Here is a 16,755-nt window from a genome sequence, read left to right as displayed (position 1 = left end):
GGAATTTATTGTTGAATCTGTCAGACAAGTTTCTTTGTGAGATGAGGGCGATATACATGTCACCGAAATACTGCCACTAGTTCCTTTGTCTAAACCTTTGTCAACCTGGTCCCTATCGCCCACTAGTGGGCATTTCAGGATTCTAGGTGGGTGGTAGGGCACAAGCTGAATCCCCCTTCCATCGAGCACTGGTGGGCGGAAAGGAAATTTTACCATCAAGAAAGATGCATTAGTGGTTGGTAGGTATAAAAAGGTTGACTGCTGGTCTAAACAGCAGGTCTTAGCTGGTAGATGGAGAACAACAGCTGTGACTATGGAGAAGCAAGTCGTTTTGGGGTGTTGATGCTGAGCCCCTCCATCTTATGCTTGGGTTGTATATATGTGTAAATAAACCCTATATTATCATGATGGCATAGTCTGGAAGACCTGGAATCTCTCTCTGCTCAGTGATTGGGGTGATGTGCAATGATACTTTGGATCATCGGGTCCTGTCAGGTATTCATTTTTATCTTTGCACATGAAATTTTCTCACTCTATTCATTCTAACCAATTCATACTCTTTGCAACCCAGGAGAAGAAGAAGAACAGGACAAATGCATTTTTCCACAACGGAAACTTAACAGTTATTGTGGCCAACTTATTTGCTGCTGGCATGGAGACCATTTCTACCACACTGCGCTGGGGACTGTTACTAATGATGAAATATCCTGAAATTCAGAGTGAGTGATTTTAATTGGGTTGGCTCCCATTAATCTGAAATAGTTTAATTCCAGTTATATGTAACTATTAAAGAGAGAAAATATTTATAATGTTCAATCATGTTTAACATTTAAACCTGAACTTGCTTTTCCCTCTTTCTGTGGTTCTTTACATTTCGTTTCATCTTTCTGCATACTCCATATTATCTCAACATATTCTTTTAGATATATATTCTCATATATATTCCATATATATATTGAAACTGCAGGTTTTTACATTAATCCTTCCAATGTCTTAGTATGTTTACAGTTTGTTTGCAAATACTCAATAAACCATTTCCATTCCTTTCTTTTTTTAAAAAAAAAATGGTTATCTTGATACAGTATATTATTCTCATGGTAAGTTTCGCCATTTCTGCGTAGTCCATTAATTTCCGTTTCCATCCTTCTCTTGTCGAGACCTCTTCTTCCTTCCATTTTTGGGCAAATTACATTCTTGCAGCTGTGCTCGCATACATAAATAAATTTCTATACTGCTTAGGTAGTTCTGATTTCAAAATTCCCATAAGAAAAGCTTCTGGATTTTTAAACATCTTAAAAAAAAATTTCAGCTCATTATATATCATTTTCCAGTAAACTTTAACCTTCTTACTAGACCACCACATATGAAAAAGGTACTTTCTTTCTCTTTACGTTTCCAGCACATATTCAATTTGGGTTTATACATTTGATCCAATCTATTAGGTTACTGCCCCGGCGGGAAGGTAAACGGCGTTTCCGTGCGCTGCTCTGGTTTGCCAGAAGCGGCTTAGTCATTCTGGCCACATGACCCAGAATCTGTATGCCAGCTTCCTTGGTCAATAAAGTGAGATGAGCGCCGCAACCCCAGAGTCGTCCGCAACTGGACCCAACGGTCAGGGGTCCTGTGAGGGACAAGGGATACAGGGAAGTCCCTCCCATCTTAAGTTCCAGCCCATCACCAAGCGCTGGAGAGAGTAAGGAGAGCTCTGCCTCCAGCGGAGAGTCAGGAAGTGGTGTCCGAGGCTCAGGCAGGGTTGTGGAGCCCATGCCTCAGGTGGGACAGGAAGTTGGACGCACGGGGGGGAGGCCAATCCCCCCAACTCCCGAATTGCGACGCAAACGTAGGGGGAAGAGGTTGGGTCTGCCAAAGTTGTGGTGCTGGAAGAAAACGCGCCAATCGCCATTCGGGAGTTCTGACACCTCACCTTAAGGATGCATTTTTACTGCTCTGAACACTGTAAATAATCAGCACTTAATAAAAGCCTTAAAAGACCATGCTGGAGTCGTTACTCTAGAGTAGCCATACCAGGCCCTCTGACAGCAACTCCCGAATCTTTTTTGGCTACTTTGGAGTGCAGCGATGAGCGCTCAAGAGGCTGAGCATTGGAGGCTGGAGGCTGAAGCAGCGAAGCAGGAGCTACAGACCCTCACAGCGCACGCACAGCAGCAATTGCATGCCGCTCAGGAGGAAGCGCGAGGGGCGCAGGAGGAGCTGAACAAGCTGGTGGACCAGGTGAGGACAAAAGAGGAGACTGAGAAACAGCTAAGGGTGATGGTATTAGACCTGCAGAAAAAGTTGGAAGAGGAGAAAGCCGCTAGAGGTGGGGGGGCACCCCAGCCGCAGCTAGTCCAAGTGAGAAGGGGACAGAGCCTAGTCACCAAGTTCAGCGGAGACCCGAGGGAGTACCTCGGATTCGAGACTGAGATAAATTATGCGCTGGAATTGCATGCAGCAGAATTCCCAGATGACGCGCACAGAGTCTACTTTATCATAGAGCATTTGACGGGGGCCGCCCGGGAATGGGTAAGACCGCTCATCGCGCAAAAAAATCCTTGCATGAAGAACGCAACTTTATTTCTAGAAGCTTTAAAATTAATGTACGCTAGCGACAGTGAAATGGAGGCCACTAAACAGGAGCTTCATGACCTAACACAAGGAAAATCGACAGTTAGAGACTACTGGGCGAAATTCACCATGCTGGTGCACAAACTGGGGTGGGATCTGAACAGTGAGCCAGTGAAATCAGCCTTCTACCTAGGTTTGCATGCAGACGTTAAGGATGAGCTGGCAAGAGGTCCTAGACCGCAGACTATGGATCAGCTCAGCAAAGCGGCGCTAGCGGTGGGGGTGAGGCAGGAATCCAGATGGTATGACAAACAAGCGACGCGCGCAGCAAAACCTTGGTTCCCACGCTCTCAGGACAGACCACATCACCAAAACCCACCCCAGGGACCGCCCCCAGACCCGCCCAGACCAAGCCCAGAGCCGGAACCGATGGAGATCGGGGGAGCGCGCGCGCGGGCTTTTCAAACCCCGGCGGCGCCAAAACGCAAGGAGGGAAGAGGAGGGAATTGCTTTCTCTGCAACTCCCCCCGGCATCGCGTCAGAGACTGCCCTCATCGTAGGGAGTGGCAAGGAAAGGCGGGAACGGTTGTACCTTCCCCCACTGACGTAGCACCACAGCAGGGAAACGAGACAGCCTGGCTGCAGGAGACAAGGGGCAGCAGCCAGGCACAGTCAGCAGTGAACAGCCCCAGCCCGCCCACCCGCACAGAGAGGAGCAGAGCCAGCCCACCCCTCCCAGAGCAGGAGTGGTTCTAGAAGTCACGCTGACGCTCCCAAATGGCTACCCCCTGTCAGTCCTCGCCTTAATTGACAGTGGGGCATCTGCCAACTTCTTCTCGAGAAACTTTGCAGAAGAGCACCAAATCCAACTTCTGCAGCTGGATTTTCCCCTGCATGTGGCCACCATTGATGGCAGAGAGTTGCTGGGAGGGGCCATCACTCATCAAACCCCCCCCCATGAGAATGACGGTGGGAAGGCACTCAGAGACACTGGCTTTCAACGTCACGACCATCTCAGACCCCCCCATCGTTTTGGGAATGAGCTGGCTGGCGCGCCACGACCCTTCCATAAGTTGGCACCAGAGATGCATCACGTTTGGGTCGGACTTTTGTCTGGAACATTGCATGCAGCACCAACCAGGGGAGGGGCCTCCGATAGCCACGGTGGCCACCATGCACGTCAAAGGGGGTGAGGCGATACCCAAGCCGTACTGGGACCTGCAGGAGGTCTTCAGCGAAGCGGAGTCCGACCACCTACCCCCACACAGGCCTTTTGACTGCCAGATCAACCTGGTGCCAGGGGCAACTATACCCCCAGCCAAGCTGTACGCCATGTCAGACCAGGAACTGGAGGATCTGCGCGCTTTCATCGACAAGAACCTCAAGCGGGGGTTCATCAGAGAAAGCAAGGCAGCAGGGGGCAGCCCGGTCTTCTGGGTGGACAAGAAAGACACGCAACAGCGCCGCCTGGTGGTGGATTTTAGACGGCTGAATTCGGTGACAGAGCCAGTGGCTTTCCCCATGCCCAGAGTGGATGATCTCCTGACAGCGGCACGCAGGGGCAAGATTTTCACCAAGCTAGACCTGAGGGGGGCGTACAACTTGATCAGGATCCGGGAAGGCGATGAATGGAAGACCACGATGTTCACGCCTCTGGGCTCTTTTGAATATCTGGTGATGCCCTTCGGGTTGCAAGGGGGCTCAGCCTGCTTCCAGGCCTTCATGCACCACGTCCTGGGGTCCCTCCTCTTCAAGAACTGCCTGGTCTTTCTGGATGACATCCTTATCTATTCCAATGACCCAGTGCAGCATGTGAAGGATGTCAGGGAGGTGTTGCAGCGCCTGAAGGACAACCACCTGTATGTGAAGCTGGAGAAGTGCAAGTTTCACACCAAGGAGGTGGACTTCTTGGGCTACAAGCTGTCAGACAAGGGACTGGCAATGGACAAGGACAAGGTGCAGACCATCCTGGACTGGCACAGCCCCAGGACGCGCAAAGATGCCCAACGACTACTAGGCTTCGCTAACTTCTACAGGAAGTTCATCCAGAACTTCTCTCGGGTCACGGCTCCCATCACCGACTGCCTGAGAGGCAAGCAGAAGTTCAGGTGGACACCAGAGGCACAAGCAGCGTTCGAAAGCCTCAAGAGGGTGTTCGCGTCAGACCAGCACCTGTTCCACGTGGTGCAGGATGCGCCCCTACGCCTGGAGACAGATGCTTCTGATAAAGCTGTGGGAGCGATTCTGTTGCAACTGGACGCCAACAGAGAGTGGAGACCCTGTGCCTTCTTCTCCAGGAAGCTGACCCAGCCTGAACGCAACTACACAGTGTTTGATAGGGAACTTCTCGCGATCCACGCGGCGTTCCAGCACTGGCGACACTTCCTGGTGGGCGCCAAGCACCCCATCCAGGTGTGCACAGACCACAAGAACCTGGAGTTCTGGAGAACGGCCAGGGTGCTCAACCAGCGGCAGATACGGTGGGCAGAGTTCTTCTCGAACTTCAACTTCTCCATCCACTACATCCCGGGGGAGCAGAACGTCAGGGCGGATGCCCTCTCCCGCAAGCCAGAGTACATGGAGGAGGAGTTGCCACCAGCACCCAGGCACGTTTTCCCCCCATCTGCATGGTCATGCGGTGCAGCAGTGGTGAGCGAGGCAGAACTCACAGCACTGACGGCAGCGGATGAATTTGCCACCCGCATCTTCAGAGACCTGAGAGGGGGGAGGGAGCAGGCCAAAGACTTTGAGGAGAAGAGGGGTTTGCTTTTTTACAGGGGAGCCCTGTACCTCCCGACCAAACAGCTGAGAGGTAAGGTTCTCAAGCAGATGCACGACAACCCAACGGCGGGTCATTTCGGAAGGGACAAAACCACTCACCTAGTCATGAGACACTTCTGGTGGCCAGGGGTGCGGGAGGATGTTCGGGATTATGTCAGGGGATGTGACACCTGCCAGCGAGCAAAGGTGGTCAGAGCGCCACCAGCAGGTTTGCTGGAGCCATTAGCCACACCGCACAGGCCGTGGGAAGTAGTGTCCATGGACTTCATCACAGACCTGCCGTCGTCCAGGGGCAAGACCGCAGTGTTGGTGGTGGTGGACCTCATGTCCAAAATGTGCCACTTTATACCGTGTGCCAGGGCGGTCTCGGCAGAAGAGACGGCCAAACTGTTTGTGGACCACGTATTCCGACTGCATGGATTGCCTTTAAGAGTTATTTCGGATCGTGGCCGCCAATTTGTTTCCAGGTTCTGGCGACGGCTCATGAACCTCCTGCAGGTGGAGGTCAGCTTGTCGACGGCTCGGCACCCGCAGACCAATGGACAGGCGGAGCGGGTCAACGCCATTCTGCAGCAGTACCTGAGATGTTACGTCAGCCAGAGGCAAACGGACTGGGTGGATCGCCTGCCACTGGCAGAATTTGCCTACAACAATGCGGTGCACGTCTCCACAGGGGTGTCGCCCTTTAAGGCCAACTATGGGCGCGACCTCAGATCTTTCCCGGAGAGGGAGGGGGAGGAGGAGGAAGAGGGCCCACAGGCCGAGGAGTGGGCAGAGGACCTGGAGACGGTGCACCAACAGCTCAGAGAACACTTGGAGAGGGCCAAGGAAGCGTATAAGAAGGGGGCAGATCGCCACAGGCGGCCGGGAGAGGTCATAAGGGTGGGGGACAAGGTTTGGTTATCCTCGGAAGGTCTTCCCACCAGGGGGCGATGCAGAAAGTGAGCACACAGGAGGCTGGGCCCCTTCACGGTCACGCAACAGGTCAACCCGGTAGCCTTCAGGCTAGCACTGCCGGAGGACATGAGAGTGCACCCAGCGTTTCATAGATCACTGCTGTCGCCGTACAGGGAAAGTACCAGGTAACCTTGGAAGGGACAGCACATAGAAGAATCCCAACCAAGCCTCTGAAGAGGCGTGTAGTGGTGATTGGGGATTCCCTACTGAGGGGTACAGAAGCAGTGATCTGTGGGCCTGACAAGATGTCTCGAGAGGTGTGCTGTCTACCTGGGGCCAAGATCAAAGATGTAACAGAACGGCTGCAAGGAATAATAAAACCCACCGACAAATACCCCTTCCTTTTGGTGCATGTGGGAACCAATGACACTGCAAGCCATAGCTTACAGAAGATCAAAAATGATTATGAGGCTCTGGGCAGGAAGTTGAAGCAATTAGATGCACAAATTGTCATCTCTTCTGTCCTCCCAGTTGAACGACATGGCCCAGGGAGAGAGGGAAAAATAGGGGAAGTGAACAACTGGCTTCGCAAATGGTGCAAACAGGAACGGTTTGGATTCCTAGATCACGGTCTGCAGTTTCTTGATGATGGACTTCTGGCAAGTGATGGACTGCACCTCACAAAAGTTGGGAGGAATGTTTTTGCCACAAAACTCAAAAACCTCATCAGGAGGGCTTTAAACTGACTTATGTGGGGGAGGGAGACAGTGGTCCTGAAGGTAGGAGTCTATCAAATGCTGAAGATGATCATCCAAATGTCAAGGACCAAATGGAGCAAGCAGCATGCAGACCTAGTGGTGGGACGAAAATATCCTTAAATAAGAGACATGGGGGAATGATCAACGGTCTTCAATGTCTGTATACTAATGCACAGAGCATGGGAAATAAACAAGATGAACTTGAGCTCTTGGTACAGCAAACTAAATATGACATAATAGGCATCACTGAAACCTGGTGGGATGAGTCTCATGACTGGAATGTAGTAATAGAGGGATACAATCTATTTAAGAGAAATAGACCAAACAGGAAAGGAGGAGGAGTAGCTTTATATGTTAGGGATATGTATACCTGTGAAGAGATCCAGGATTTAAAACTTCAAAGCCAAATTGAGAGTATCTGGGTCAAAATTAAGGGAGAGAAAAACAACAGTGATCTCATTGTGGGAGTTTACTATAGATCCCCAAGCCAAACTGAGGACACAGATGATGCCTTCCTGGAACAGATGGCCAAGCATTCCAAAGGAAGTGAGATAGTAGTAATGGGGGATTTCAACTATCCTGATATTTGTTGGATGTCAAACTCAGCCAAGAGCATAAGGTCGAACAGATTCCTCACTGGCCTTGCAGACAACTTCATTGTCCAGAAAGTGGGAGAAGCAACAAGAGGATCAGCCATTTTAGATCTGGTCCTAACCAATAGTGATGACTTGGTTAGTGGGGTAGAAGTGGCAGGATCATTAGGTGGGAGTGACCATGCTCTTCTGGAGTTTATTATCCAGCGGAAAGGAGCAACCAAGCATACTAAGGTCCAAATTCTAGACTTTAAGAAAGCCGACTTCAGAAAACTTAGGGAAACGCTGGGTGAAATCCCATGGACAGTAATACTAAAAGGGAAGGGAGTTCATGATGGTTGGGAGTTTGTTAAAAGGGAGATATTAAAAGCACAACTTCAGGCAATACCAATGAGACGGAAACATGGAAGGTGCCTAAAGAAGCCAGGCTGGCTATCTAAAGAACTTTTGACTGAGTTAAGATTTAAAAGGGATATGTACAAAAAATGGAAAAGGGGGGAAATCTCCAGAGAGGAATTCAAACATATAGCCAGCACGTGTAGAGACAAAGTCAGAAAAGCTAAAGCACAGAATGAACTCAGGCTCGCCAGAGAGGTTAAAAGCAACAAAAAGGGCTTTTATGGGTATGTCCGTAGCAAAAGGAAAAACAAGGAAACAGTGGGGTCACTCAGAGGAGAAGATGGTGAAATGCAAACAGGGGACAGAGAAAGGGCAGAACTCCTCAATGCCTTCTTTGCCTCAGTCTTCTCCAAGAAAGAAAACAACGCCCGACCTGAAGAATATGGAGCAGATGATTCAGCAGGGGAAACACAGCCCAGAATAAGTAAGGAGGTAGTACAAGAATACTTGGCTAGTTTAGATGTATTCAAGTCTCCAGGGCCAGATGAACTACATCCAAGAGTATTAAAAGAACTGGCAGAGGTGATTTCAGAACCACTGGCAATAATCTTTGAAATTCCTGGAGAACAGGCGAAGTTCCAGCAGACTGGAGGAGGGCAAATGTTGTCCCTATTTTCAAAAAGGGGAAAAGAGAGGACCCAAACAATTACCGCCCAGTCAGCCTGACATCAATACCAGGAAAGATTCTAGAGCAGATCATTAAGCAAACAGTCTGTGAGCACCTAGAAAGAAACTCTGTGATCACTAAAAGTCAGCATGGGTTCCTGAAAAATAAGTCATGTCAGACTAATCTGATCTCATTTTTTGACAGAATTACAAGCCTGGTAGATGAAGGGAACGCTGTGGATGTAGCCTATCTTGATTTCAGCAAGGCCTTTGACAAGGTGCCCCATGATATTCTTGTAAAGAAGCTGGTAAAATGTGGGCTAGACAATGCTACCATTCAGTGGATTTGTAGCTGGATTACTGACCGAACCCAAAGGGTGCTCATCAATGGCTCCTCCTCATCCTGGAGAGTAGTGACTAGTGGGGTGCCACAGGGTTCTGTCTTGGGCCCAGTCTTGTTCAACATCTTTATCAATGACTTGGATGATGGGCTTGAGGGAATCCTGAGCAAGTTTGCAGATGACACCAAGTTGGGAGGGGTGGCTAACACCCCAGAGGACAGGATCACACTTCAGAATGACCTTAACAGATTAGACAACTGGGCCAAAGCAAACAAGATGAATTTTAACAAGGAGAAATGTAAAGTGCTACACTTGGGCAAAAAAAATGAAAGGCACAGATACAGGATGGGAGACACCTGGCTTGAGAGCAGTACATGTGAAAAGGATCTAGGAGTTTTGGTTGACCACAAACTTGACATGAGTCAGCAGTGTGATGCAGCAGCTAAAAAAGCCAATGCAATTCTGGGCTGCATCAATAGGAGTATAGCATCTAGATCAAGGGAAGTAATAGTACCACTGTATTCTGCTCTGGTCAGACCTCACCTGGAGTATTGTGTCCAGTTCTGGGCACCACAGTTCAAGAAGGATACTGATAAGCTGGAACGTGTCCAGAAGAGGGCAACCAAAATGGTCAAAGGCCTGGAAACGATGCCTTATGAGGAACGGCTTAGGGAGCTGGGTATGTTTAGCCTGGAGAAGAGAAGGTTAAGGGGTGATATGATAACCATGTTCAAATATATAAAAGGATGTCATATAAAGGAGGGAGAAAGGTTGTTTTCTGCTGCTCCAGAGAAGCGGACACGGAGCAACGGATTCAAACTACAAGAAAGAAAATTCCACCTAAACATTAGGAAGAACTTCCTGACAGTAAGAGCTGTTCGGCAGTGGAATTTGCTGCCAAGGAGTGTGGTGGAGTCTCCTTCTTTGGAGGTCTTTAAGCAGAGGCTTGACAGCCATCTGTCAGGAATGCTTTGATGGTGTTTCCTGCTTGGCAGGGGGTTGGACTGGATGGCCCTTGTGGTCTCTTCCAACTCTATGATTCTATGATTCTATGATTCTATGATTCTACCAGGTTCAGGGACAGCGATCAGCCTCCAGAGGGAGGGGGGGAGACGGGAAACGCCCGACAGCTCAATGAGGCAACTGAGATTTTAGACTCAAGGAGAGGGGTGAGAGGACTGGAGTACCTGATAGCATGGGAGGACACTCCGCCATCCCACAATGAGTGGATACCGGCCACGGAAGTACCTGAGGAATTTTTAGTGGAAGAATTCCACGCCCTGTTCCCCCACAGGCCCAAGCCCTGGCACATGGAAAGGGAGGGAGAGGGGGAGGAGCAGGAGGAAGGGATAGCAGGCAGCAGCTCCCCATGGAGATGGGAAGCGGAATTTGAGGACACGGAAGAAGAGGTGTGGGTTTCACCGAGGTCAACGACGTCAGAGGCAGGAGAGGACTGGCAGAACATTTTTACTCCCACCAGCTCTGATGCCACTGACTTCTTGGGATTTCCGTCTTCTCAGGGGGAAGGAGAGAGATCGCAGGATTGGGGGGAAATTTTCACACCCACAGGCTCGGATGCCACAGACTTCTTGGGATTTCACTCGTCCCCAGCAAGCAGAGAGCCACTGGGGAGGAGGAGAGAGGAGCCTGGGAGGGGGGTGGATGTGAGGGACAAGGGATACAGGGAAGTCCCTCCCATCTTAAGTTCCAGCCCATCACCAAGCGCTGGAGAGAGTAAGGAGAGCTCTGCCTCCAGCGGAGAGTCAGGAAGTGGTGTCCGAGGCTCAGGCAGGGTTGTGGAGCCCATGCCTCAGGTGGGACAGGAAGTTGGACGCACGGGGGGGAGGCCAATCCCCCCAACTCCCGAATTGCGACGCAAACGTAGGGGGAAGAGGTTGGGTCTGCCAAAGTTGTGGTGCTGGAAGAAAACGCGCCAATCGCCATTCGGGAGTTCTGACACCTCACCTTAAGGATGCATTTTTACTGCTCTGAACACTGTAAATAATCAGCACTTAATAAAAGCCTTAAAAGACCATGCTGGAGTCGTTACTCTAGAGTAGCCATACCAGGCCCTCTGACAGGTCCCTTTACCTTTACCTTTACCATCTATATAACATTTTCATATACCGGTAGTTTTCTCTTAAACTATAACATTCTGTAAATTTTATATCCACATTCGATAAACTTTCTATATTATTACCAATACCTATTGCCCAGTGTATCATTGAAGATTTCACTTGTTCGTCCTTTGTCTCCCATTCCAATAACATCTTATACTTTTTATATATCACTTTAACATTACAGTTTAACAGGTCTCTTTCTAGTTGTGATGTTTGTTCCCCAACCCCATGCTTCATATTCTTTTTAAATACCGGTAGTTCATTCAAATGATATTGTAACCATGTTGTTAACATCTCTGATAAACCCTTATTTTAATTTAAATTATCCACCTTCTCCACTTAAATTTCTATGTTGCCCAATTTTCCATCATATTTTTCTTTTTCATGGCTATGGCTTCCAAAGGTGAAAGCCATAGTGTTATTTTGGTCTCCAACAGGTTTTTATACTTATCCCATATTCTATACATTCTTTTCCTGATTATATGGTTTGCATTTTTAAAATTAATTTTTATTGAATTTCTGTTTTATAATATTTAATATTATGATTATATGGTTTGTAAAACCTTTATGTACTTTCACCTTTTCATACCACAAATAAGTGTGCCAACCAAAAATGATATCATGACCTTCCAAATCTAAAATATGTGGATTCTTCAATAACAACCATTCCTTCAACCAGCACAGACAAGGTGCTTCATAGTATTATCTTTTAATACAGTTTTCAACCCATAAGCTAATATGCAAACAGATTAGAATATTTATTCAACAACGAAATAGGTCGATAGCTCTTAACCAGCTCTGGCTCTCTATCTTGCTTATGAATCAAAGTTATGTATTCACTCTTCCAGGATTTGGCTAACTTTCCTGTATTCAAAGACTTATTCATAATATCTTTTAAAGGTTGTATTAAGTAATCCTGCAACTTTTAATATCATATTGCTGAAAGACCATCAAGTCAGGGTGCCTTCCCTAATTTACCCTGTAAAATTGCTTGCTGTAATTCCATCATTGTGACAGGTCAATTAACAAATGACATTTTATCTTTTGGTATCCTAGGTAGTCTGCTGTCTTCTAAATATTTACCCATTTCTTTCAATTGCCTCATTCGCCTCAATAAAGTTCTGCATTAAAACTCGCAAATTGATTTCTTTTTTCTTTCGGATTTTCAACAACTCTACCTCCTACATTTATTCTATCAACGCAGGTTTTTTTTTCTTGTTTCTTCTTTATTTGCCAAGCTAATAGTTTCCCTGGCTTATTAGCCAGTTGAAATTGTTTCTGTTTCAAATATTTAATTTTCCACTCTATTTCTTGATTTATTATCATTAAATATTGCATTTGCAACATCTTGATATTCTGTTTCACTGTCTCTTTTCAAGGTGACTTTATTAATTCTTTTCCTTTTCCTTTTATTTCTCGTAAAATTTCTTGTTTTTCCCCTGCTCTCTTTTATTTCTTATCTATGCCCTTTGCAGTGTAATAAACAACAACCCGCCTTACCACTTTACTCGCATCCCATACCACTTTTAAATCTGTGATGGTTTTCAGTTTTCGAATGTCTTCCCTGATGAACATTATGGTTTTAGAATGGCTTCTACTGAGTGTATGTGTTTTCTTCTCCATTTTCTCTGTTAAGTTCACAGACTGCCCTTTGTGCCTCAGTTTTCAAAAGTTTCGGAATTCAAAGAGTCTTCGAGAATGGATTATGTTCAAAAACCAAGGTACCACTGTAATTTCAGAATAATCCCTTAATTTGTTTAGCCCTTTTCCTAATATTTCTTGATCATTTAATAAATTTTCATTTAGTCTCCATCTCATCGGGGAACTTGTCCCTGTTCTTAATTCCAGTATTATAGAGTTGTGGTCCCATTAATGTTCTTGGTAGAATTTCTACCCTCTTTACCTTAGTATAAAAATCTTTAGAAGTCTATACAGGGTCTTTTTGGCTCGCAGAATAATTCACAGTCGAATAAAATGTACATTGTCCTTTGGGTGTTTTTCTCTTCAAATGTCAATTAAACTTAAATTGTCAGTCATCATAACAAAGGCATTCAGTAGCTTGTCTTCTTTTGTTTCATTTTTTCTTATAGTCCTGCCACAATCTAGGGAGGCTACACCATTCATATAGCCCATTAAAATCACCATTTCATTCAAATGTTTAGATAATATTTATTCTAGCCTCTTTTGAAAAACTGGTGTATTTTCCCATTGGGGCACACACACCTATTAATAATATTTTTTCTCCATGTGATTTTATCAGTGTTATCAATATTCTTCCTTGTTCATCTTTGAATAATTGCTTTGGGTCCAAACCTGGTTTTATACACATGACAACTCTTCTTTTATTTGTTATATAAGAAGGTACAAAGTAATCTCCTGGCCTTTTAATTAACTTTTATTTATCCAAGTTTAACTTATTTACAGTTTTACTTATGTTCAGTTTTATTCCCTTTAGCCTTATTATTTAGCCTATTTATATTCCAAGTTTGAATTTTCAAAGCCATCTTGTTCCCTATTTATTTCTCTTTCACCTCCACCTCTGTTGAATCTTCCTCTTCCTATCCAGCTTCCATTCCAAATGCTCTTTCTCTGGCTAATAATTTGTCTGGCTCTGTAGGATCACGAAAACTTTGTTTTTGACCTTTATATGTAAAAGATAGGGACCCAGGTGGCGCTGTGGGTTAAACCACTGAGTCTAGGGCTTGCTGATCAGAAGGTCGGCGGTTTGAATCCCTGCAATGGGGTGAGCTCCTGTTGCACGGTCCCAGCTACTGCCAACCTAGCAGTTCGAAAGCACATCAAAGTGCAAGTAGATAAATAGGGACCGCTCCGGCGGGAAGGTAAACGGTGTTTCCGTGCGCTGCTCTGGTTCACCAGAAGCAGCTTTGTCATGCTGGCCACATGACCCGGAAGTTGTCTGTGGACAAACGCCGGCTCCCTCGGCCAATAACGTGAGATGAGCGCCGCAACCCCAGAGTCGGACACGACTGGACCTGATGGTCAGGGGCCCCTTTACCTTTACCTTGTATGTAAAAGATACCACTTCAGGATATTCCCAGTGGTGATATCTTAATAACCATCCGGGATGAATTTCTCTCCATCAGTATATCAGGTTATTGGCTAAAATGTTTGTCCTGTTTAAAAAAATACCTGTATCACATTCTAGAGATTAAATATGTGAGTCCTGGGAATTGGAGAACCAGTTTATGGCAATTCTATGCTGGAGAGATTAATATTTTGAGAGACAAAAGCCAAAGTCAAAGAGATAATCTTAGCAGAAAAATTAATGCTTTTCTTTTTTGTTTCCCCCAGTAAAGGTCCAAGAAGAAATTGAAAAGGTTGTTGGATCTTCTCAGCCAAGAATTGAACACCGAACAAAAATGCCTTATACAGATGCTGTGGTCCATGAGATCCAGAGATTTGCCAATGTTAACCCAACCAACCTGCCACATGCCACGGCTACAGATGTTACCCTCAATGGCTACTTCATTCCAAAGGTGATCAGTTTCATTGAACGGCTGCCTACTAGTTACAATATATTTTAAGGCTTTCCTGGGAGTAAGCCCCATGGACTTCAGTGTGGGTGACATCTCTGCAGGCTTGTATAGGATTGCACTGTAAGCAAAACGTCTACCCCTCAGCAGTTCTACAGCATCAGTTTCAACCTGTTAAACAGATCTCAGTGGGAAGGTGAACGAAGTTAGAAAATAAACCATTTCTGGTGGGAGATCATGGTTTATATGTTAAAGTTTTTCAAACTCAAATCTCATTTCTCCTGCACTGAATATTTATTGTACCAGAGGCACATACTTAATTTTAAAATAACTCTTGCTTTGCTTATGAAGGGGACTTTCATCATACCATTGCTGTCCTCTGTACTGCATGATGAATCTCAATGGGAGAAACCACATAAATTCTACCCTGAGCATTTTCTCAACTCTGAAGGAAAATTCGTAAAGAGAGATGCTTTCATGCCTTTCTCCGCAGGTAACTCCCCCCCCCCTCTTTGAGTATATCTGCATAGTGTGTACTTAATCAATGGGATTTTTACATGCCTGAAATGTAGCCCCTTTTTTGCAAAGGAAAGAATCACATCAGTTGCTGTGGCCATTTCTGCAACAAGATTTGGCCACCATTGGTGTGCGCCACCTGCAGTGTTGCTCACCAGGTAATGTGGCCCTCAGGCTGAAAAGACCCCACCCCCCATTTTCAACATTGCAGGATGACTCTTATTGGGAGTTCAAAATTATTTTAAAATGGGCACCATGAGCTGTTATTTTATCTCTGCATTTTAGTCTGCTTCAATGAATTCGGGATGTTATTAAGCAACTCCTAAACCCAGTTTCTCTGCTTCCTTTGCTTCCGTACAGGACGGAGAGCATGTTTAGGTGAGACTCTTGCCAAAATGGAGCTCTTCCTCTTCTTCACAAGTCTCCTGCAGAGATTCACCTTCCAGCCACCCCCTGGAACATCTCAAGAAGACCTGGACCTTACTCCTGCTGTTGGGCTTACAACACCTCCAATGCCCCACCAGCTCTGCGCTCTGCCACGTTTCTAAGACTGACAAGTTTCTAGGTTGCTTATCCTACCTGTGTGTGCAATGCAAGCCTTTCTTAAAACAGCCCTGTTCTACAAGAGTATTTGGGCTGAGTAGGCTACTGGTGGAATTGGTGCATGCTTTGTCACAAACCTTTACCTGCCATACTGCCGAATCCTGTGAAACTAGCTTTGGATCATCTCTTACTTAAAACCTGGCCCTGAGTTCTTATGACACAACAGAGCTGGTTCATGTATTCCCATGTTAACATATACCTTCAAATATCTTGAAGCATCATATTCCCAAGTAGATGCGCAGAAAAATGTGACCAAGAGGATAAAGGGTCTGGAAACTTTCTCTGAGAGTCTGGGTAGCTTAAGGCTTCCGTCATCAACAGAATACAGTCTGGTTATATCAAAAATGAAAATGGCGGAAATGTGTCAAACTCAAAATAAAAACGTACATTTCCATAAGTGGAAAAACGCGAAAACTCAAAACCTTTTCTGCCTAGCTACTGCTCTGAGAGGGAAGAGGGAGCTAATCCCTTTCACAATGGAGACATGGTCTCACCAGGAAATATTTTAAAAAGTCCGCTTTGAATCTCTCTTAAGAAAATCCAGTCACATCCATTAAAATACTTTGAATTTTGTCTTAACTGGGCCCCATAAGCTTTGTAGGAATGGATTTAGGCACTACGAGAGGATGCACTGCTTACTTATTGACCTTCCTTGCTCACATTGTTGCATGTCATATGCTCTAATGTATACAAAGATATACCCTAATGCCACCATGTTAAACAGTTTCAGAATGAAAATGAATAAAAACTATGCTAAAAAGAAAAATATGTGTGAGTATTTCAATGGGAGAAAGTTCCGAAAATACTGGACACTTTCAAACTAAATGCAGTTGTCCCTCATTAAAGTTGAATAATTTCATCTACAAATAATTTCACAATGCTGCTCTCTAATCCCAGTGTAACAAACAAAGTTTACAGATACTCCTGAGTGATGAGTTCTCAGTCTTCAAGAGTGTTTGAATCTGTTCTGGAAAGCATTAGTTTCTGCAAGTAAACACCACTCACTTGAGTACAAATTAAACTGAAAGGCAATCATTTGATGTACAGCTTTGAATAGTAGAGAATAGTGGAAAATTAAACAA

The 16,755-nt window shown here is 45.8% G+C and overlaps 1 protein-coding gene across 2 annotated transcripts in view; it reads left to right on the top strand.

Annotated features, from left to right (window-relative positions):
- The window catches only part of LOC118082627 (cytochrome P450 2K6-like), a 31,684-nt gene extending 15,252 nt beyond the window's left edge, over window positions 1–16,432 (top strand). The window contains exons 6-10 of one of the 2 annotated variants that reach the window (XM_060272283.1): window positions 572–719; window positions 12,704–12,781; window positions 14,373–14,557; window positions 14,906–15,047; window positions 15,431–16,432. In XM_060272283.1, the coding sequence (XP_060128266.1) occupies window positions 572–719; window positions 12,704–12,781; window positions 14,373–14,557; window positions 14,906–15,047; window positions 15,431–15,618 (741 nt within the window). In that variant the 3' untranslated portion in view covers window positions 15,619–16,432. The remainder of the gene's footprint in view (window positions 1–571; window positions 720–12,703; window positions 12,782–14,372; window positions 14,558–14,905; window positions 15,048–15,430) is intronic. The other variant, XM_060272284.1, reaches the window with a different exon arrangement.
- The last annotated feature ends 323 nt before the right edge of the window (window positions 16,433–16,755 follow it).

Source organism: Zootoca vivipara, chromosome 3, assembly GCF_963506605.1.
Source record: "Zootoca vivipara chromosome 3, rZooViv1.1, whole genome shotgun sequence".
Lineage (NCBI taxonomy): Eukaryota > Metazoa > Chordata > Lepidosauria > Squamata > Lacertidae > Zootoca > Zootoca vivipara.
The sequence above is the reverse complement of the archived record's forward strand: the minus strand, read 5'-3'. Positions and strand labels throughout refer to the sequence as shown.